This window comes from Antechinus flavipes, chromosome 2 (assembly GCF_016432865.1).
Source record: "Antechinus flavipes isolate AdamAnt ecotype Samford, QLD, Australia chromosome 2, AdamAnt_v2, whole genome shotgun sequence".
In the NCBI taxonomy this organism is placed as follows: Eukaryota; Metazoa; Chordata; class Mammalia; order Dasyuromorphia; family Dasyuridae; genus Antechinus; species Antechinus flavipes.
The window spans coordinates 475,407,980-475,414,466 of NC_067399.1; the positions used below are offsets into that span (position 1 = coordinate 475,407,980).

At 35.6% G+C, this 6,487-nt stretch overlaps 1 protein-coding gene across 1 annotated transcript in view; it reads right to left on the reverse strand.

Annotated features, from left to right (window-relative positions):
- Positions 1-6,218, reverse strand: part of TDRD12 (tudor domain containing 12) — a 58,895-nt gene extending 52,677 nt beyond the window's left edge. Inside the window, exons 1-2 of the mRNA XM_051979747.1 lie at positions 6,195-6,218; positions 362-523 (exon numbers count right to left, since the gene is read on the reverse strand). Coding sequence (XP_051835707.1) covers positions 362-523; positions 6,195-6,218 — 186 coding nt within the window. The remainder of the gene's footprint in view (positions 1-361; positions 524-6,194) is intronic.
- Between the last annotated feature and the right edge of the window lie 269 nt (positions 6,219-6,487).

Below are 6,487 nucleotides of genomic sequence, written 5' to 3' on the forward strand. Positions count from 1 at the left end.
AAAAAATTTCAAAAAAACAATGTCCATGCTTAACTTCAAGGTACCACAGAGACTAGCAATATAGTACAGTATATAGAACTACAATTGTTTACAAATCCCTTACCTCAAAAACAACTCTGTAAGGTCAGCAATACAAATGTGACGCTCATTTTATTGATGATTAGGCTAAGAGGTTCCCTGAATTTAAGCGCCTTGAGCAAAATTGTACCACTAGTGAAGTAGTAGGGCAGGACCTGAACTCGAGTACTTATAAAGACACACAGGTACGCAGACTGCCTTTTTCTTCTCACACCACCACCATGGTTTGTTTTTTTAAACATTTTTGAACACATTTCAAAATTATGCTGATAAGGATATTTACCTGTCCTTCTTCCAAAAGTAATGGCTTTACTTTTTCAACATCTTTATATATACTATTATAGAAAGCATTCATTTGAATATTTAACTTTTGGTATTCCATTTCATGATCTAAAAAGTTATCACATCCTTTTATAATAACCCAGAAGCATCCGGGATCTTCAATCTAATTTAAGAAAAAAAATTAATAATTTAAAGAACCACAAAATATATACAATTTTACTATCATAATATATATTTATTTTAAAAATTCAAAATATAAATCTGCTTTTAATAGACTTAATAATAATAAACATAATATATAATACATATTTAATAGACTCATTCATTTCTTAAGGGAAAAGGCTTCTGAACTAAACAGCAATATAAATTAAGAGGACAGGACTAGGGAAAGAAAACTAGAAAAGTATATGAAGATAATTATCAGTGTATTATAAAAGACTTAATAAAATGCATGCACCTCCTCTTCACTCCCTTTGGAAACATCAATTCAACAAATATAAAGTTCTAATGTAATCAACATTTTAAGTGGGATTTTAAAAAGTATTCCTATTATTTCATGATGTCCCTCTTCTGAAACTCTAAACAGACAATTCTAACTGAAGACTTAATTAAGAGTCCAGTCATCAAAGAAAAACCCATTGAGACTCTGGTTAATATCCTGGTCTTTGTCTACAAAGATTGTTACTGAATCTGAAAATGATAATGGCTAACAGTGTACTGTATGTAGGAACATTTAGCAGATATCCCTTTAAGACCAGTACAAGTACGGGGACACTGATGCATTGTTGGTGGAGTTGTGAACGAATCCAGCCATTCTGGAGAGCAATCTGGAATTATGCCCAAAAGTTATCAAACTGTGCATACCCTTTGATCCAGCAGTGTTTCTATTGGGCTTATACCCCAAAGAGATACTAAAAAAGGGAAAGGGACCTGTATGTGCCAAAATGTTTGTGGCAGCCCTGTTTGTAGTGGCTAGAAACTGGAAAATGAATGGATGCCCATCAATTGGAGAATGGTTGGGTAAATTGTGGTATATGTATGTTATGGAATATTATTGCTCTGTAAGGAATGATCAGCAGGAGGAATACAGAGAGGCTTGGAGAGACCTACATGGACTGATGCTAAGTGAGATGAGCAGAACCAGGAGATCATTATACACTTCGACAACGATATGGTATGAGGATGTATTCTGATGGAAGTGGATTTCGATGACAAAGAGACCTAACTGAGTTTCAATGGATAAATGATGGACAGAAACAGCTAAACCCAAAGAAGGAACACTGGGAAATGAATGTGAACTATTTGCATTTTTGATTTTCTTCTCGAGTTATTTTTACTTTCTGAATCCAATTCTCCCTGTGCAGCGGGAGAACTGTTCGGTTCTGCAAATATGTATTGTATCTAGGATATACTGCAACATATTTAACATATATAGGACTGCTTGCCATCTTGGGGGGGGGTGGAGGGAGGGAGAGGAAAAAACGAAACATAAGCTAGTGCAAGGGATAATGTTGTAAAAAAATTACCCTGGCATGGATTCTGTCAATACAAAGTTATTATTAAATAAAATAAAATTTAAATTAAAAAAAAAGACCAGTACAAGTAAAAAGAACTGGGGTGCAGTATCTGATAAGGTACTTCAACCCAATTTGGATATCATAATCTAAATAACTTCACCACCTGCTGCAAATCACTGTCTCTGCCTAAGCTTAACATTGCTTAACCATCCCTAACACCATTTCTAAATGCATAGGATTAAATCATCAAAGCTGTTTAATACTAGGAATGTTTTACACTAGCAAAATCCTAGCCTTTCAGACTCCTGCTTCAACAAACAAAATGTAGGCCACAAGTTAAAAAATTAGTACAATGCGTTGTGCCCAGGGAACTCGGGCTCCACTTTACAAGAAGCACAGAATCCATTTTAAAGACCGCTTCTACACATCACAATAGACCAACTAGAAGATTTTAACACCACGGACAAAGGTAATACTTAGCTTTCAGATGCATTTTAATTGACGTTTAAATATTTCAGAAATTCATACCATTCCAAACCAAAGAATGAAACTAGTGGGGGCTGGGGAAAGTCTTGTAAAAGGCAAGGCCACGATCCAAATTCCCCTTCATCTTTATTCTGGCTGCCATCATTGCCTCCCATGGCCAATGCAAAGTGCCAGAACCAGCCACCCTTTACTAAGTTTCCAAAGAGCTTCAACTCTTATCCTTCAGCATCAAAAAGTACATTTAATGATATATGAAAGAAATAGACTACTACCGAGCTCAATGAAATAAAAAAAATAAGGAATTCAGAGAAACAGTTCAAAAAGACAAAAGACTGAGAAAAACAACACAGAAAGACAACTGTAAATGAGAACAGCACTCCTAACTGGAAGTTTGATGACTCATCTTGGAGAGCAACTGATTAAATATTTTTTACTTGCCATTGAAATAAAACACATAGGGCAGCTAGGTGGTGCAGTGGATAGAGCACCAGCCCTTAAGTCAGCAGGACCTGAGTTCAAATGTGACTCAGACACTTAACACTTCCTGGTTGTGTGACCCTGGGCAAGTCACTTAACCCCAATTGACTCAGCTGGGGGGGAGAAATGAGGGACACATGTGGAGTGTGGCCAAATGACCATTGTGTGTCAATCTTGCTTAATTGCTTTTGTTATCAAGAAGAACTGTTGTGGAAGGTGTGGGATATGCTGGGGAATGACTGCTCTTATAAACAAAAAGCATTAAATATCTCTGAGTCTGACAGCCAAGTTAAATAGTTAACTAGCCCTCAATGAGAAAGTGATAAAGGGATAAAGGCAACCAACACTCATTAAGAGAATTGTAAACCACTAAGACATAAAAAATTACTCTAAATCTTAAAAAGAAAGTAAGAAATCATTAAAAAACTCACTAATCCATAAATTGCACTGCTCAGGTAAACCTCACACATGAAGACCCCACATACCCCAAAATAGTTATATATATATATATATATATATACACATACATACATACATACATACATAAAAAAATAGAGTCCTCTACTTAGAAATGGTGGTAGTAAATGGCCCTTCAGAAAATTATATGATACGGTTTGTAACTGTAAATCCTGATTTGACTAAACTGTTTCCCCTAATCCAAATTTTAAGGTGGACTCATTCAAAGTCAAGGCAGCTAAGTGTAAAGCAGATCAAGTACTGGACCTGGAGTTTGGCCTCAGATATACCAGCTGTGAGACCCTGGACAAGTCTCTTAACCTTGTTTGCCTCATTTTCCTCGTTTATAACATGAGTGGAGAAGAAAATAGCAAATCATTCCAGCACTTTTGCGAAGGAAACCCCAAATGGGTCATGAAGAGCTAGATACAAAATCAAGACTAACAGGCTATGGTACATGAATTTGATAAGAGTATTACTGCTTAAGAAATGCCGCTAATATGGATGTTTTGCATGACTTCCTACATCTGATTTCATAATGCTTGATTTCTTAATTGGTAGGAGAGTGGCTCCAGGGTGGGAGAGAATTTGGAATTCAAAATTTTAGGTGGGAAAGGACTTATTCATAAAGATGAGAGAAGCACAGACTGTTCTTTCATTGGGCTTAAGAGGCTACTTAGATTAAAAAGTCATTTTATGGCTTGCAAATCACCCATCTTCATGACCTTTGAAAACCCCTCTCTTCTTCTAGCTGTGTCTTTAAGGGCTTTCAGTTAATCCTCTATAGAAGGGAGTGCTGTTTCTACATGTTTTGAACAATGAGTTACTGTCACCACTTGCCTGAAAGCCAGGAATAATGACCTTACTTGGATATATGCCTAATATTGGGGTACCTAAGTCAGAATATAAACATTTTATTCAATCTTTTTAGAATTGATTCCAAATTGCTCAGCAGAAATGGTTGGAAGATATCACTTCATACCTGGCCATCTTAGACTAAGATGACATGAAAAGATAATAATGAATATTGAAGGGGATGTGAGAAAACTTGGACATTAATGCATTGTTAATGGAATTGTGAAATGATTCATTCTGGAGAGCAATTTAGAACTATGCCCAAAGGGCTATAAAGCTGCATACCCTTTGACACAGCAGTGTTTCTACGGAGCTTATATCCCAGAGAGAGGAGGGAAAGGGAACCATATGTGCAAAAATGTTTGTGGCAGCCCTCTTTGCAATGACTAGAAACCGGAAACTGAGTGGATGCCCATCAACTGGGGAATGGTGAATAAGTTATGGTACGTGGATGTTATGGAATATTATTGTTCTGTAAGAAACGATTAAAAAGATGATTTCAGAAAAGCCTGAAAAGAGTTGCATGGACTGATGCTGAGTGAAATGAGTAGAACTCTAAGAGATTGTTGTACACAGTAACAAGATTATGTGATGATCAACTACGTTGGACATGGTTGGTTCTTTTCAACAATGAGATGATTCTAGGCAATTCCAATAGATTTGTGATGAAGAGAGCAATCTGCATCCAAAGAGAACAATGAAGACTGAATGTGAATCAAAGCTTAGTATTTTCACTTTTTTGTTATTTTTGTCTGTTTGCTTGGGGTTTTTTTCCTCTCATGTATTTTTCCCCTTGGATCTAATTTTTTTTTCTGTGCAGCTTGATGAATATGGAAATATGTTTGGAAGAATTGCATGTGTTGAATATAACCATATTGCTTACTGTCTTGGAGAGGGGAGAGGAAGAAACAAAATTTAGAACACAAAGTTTTGCAAAGATATATCTCTTTGTGTGTATTTGAAAAAAGGAAATATTAAAATTTTTTTTAAAAAGAAAAAGAATGGTTGGACCAGTGTACAAACTAAGCTAAAAGTCAGGCTGTATTGTGAACAATAGTAAACTCTATTTATTAATCTTTGGAAACTTCATTATGAAAATATGATGATAATAGCTAATACTTATATAGCCCTAACGATGGCCAGGCACTGGGCTTAACAGTTTACAAAATATTATCTTATTTTATCCTCACAACAACTGTATTACCTTATTTTATCCTCAGGATAAATAAATTCTGACAGGTGAGGCTACTCCTCTCATCCTTTCTACAAAGGAGCAAAGTGAGATAATTGAGGTTAAGAGTCACTCAGGTGGTGAGTGCCTGAAGCTGGCTCTGACTCCAGGCCCCGCACCCACTTTCAAGCACAGGGAAGAAGCAGCCAATTAGTGATCATAAAATGATGGATTCAACAGAAAGGAACCCTTGAGTCATTTGGCCCAAAACAGAAAAGTGAGAATCAGAGAGGTAGGGGGATTAACCCAAAATTATTAAGGCTGTGAAAGCGGCAAAGCTGGGTTTCAAGGTGGATCCGATGACCTGAAATCCTTCTACAAATCTTCTACACCAGACCACACAGGCATGTTACAATTTCCAAGCCTCTTTTCCCTTTTCAAATTATTAGCAGGAATAACACTAATTCATCTAAATCTGGAGGTGTGATAGGAGCTATTGTGTAGTTCTATAAACTCTAAACTATAGTATTAAACTAAAAAAACAGGAGTAGCACTAAACTCTACAGGTAGGGCATGAATTAATTTTTAAAAAACATACATTAACATTATCTATGTTTTATTAGTTTTTTTGTTAAATGTTTCCCAATTAAATTTTAATCTAATTTGGACAGTGTAGGCTGTGGCTGTGTTTGATACCTCTTCATTAAAACAATTATGTTTTTAGACACTCTATCCAAGTTTTGACTCAACTAAATGGCATACTAAATTAAGTCACCTAAAAACTAAAATTCTATCTCAATTTGTGATAGGTTTCAAAAGGACTACAATTTTGTGATTTTTAAATTTTTAAACCAGTTTTTTACATCGGTTACCTTGAGTATGAAAACTTCAATCATTTTCAGCTACTGATCTATTCTTCATCTGCACAGTTCTCTCTAGCAAAAAAAAATTTTTTTTAACTATATATATATATATTATATATGTACACACACACACTCACACACTATTAGATATCCATTAAGTCTGGATTAAAGCCCAACTCTTTATTCCTCAACCTAAAGGGATTCCATGTCTAAAGTTCTCTTCAAAGTATATTCTTCCTCCTGCCTTCTGTTTCTCTGCCCAGAAAAATAACTTTGAAAGTTATCGTTCTTTCACCGAAAAA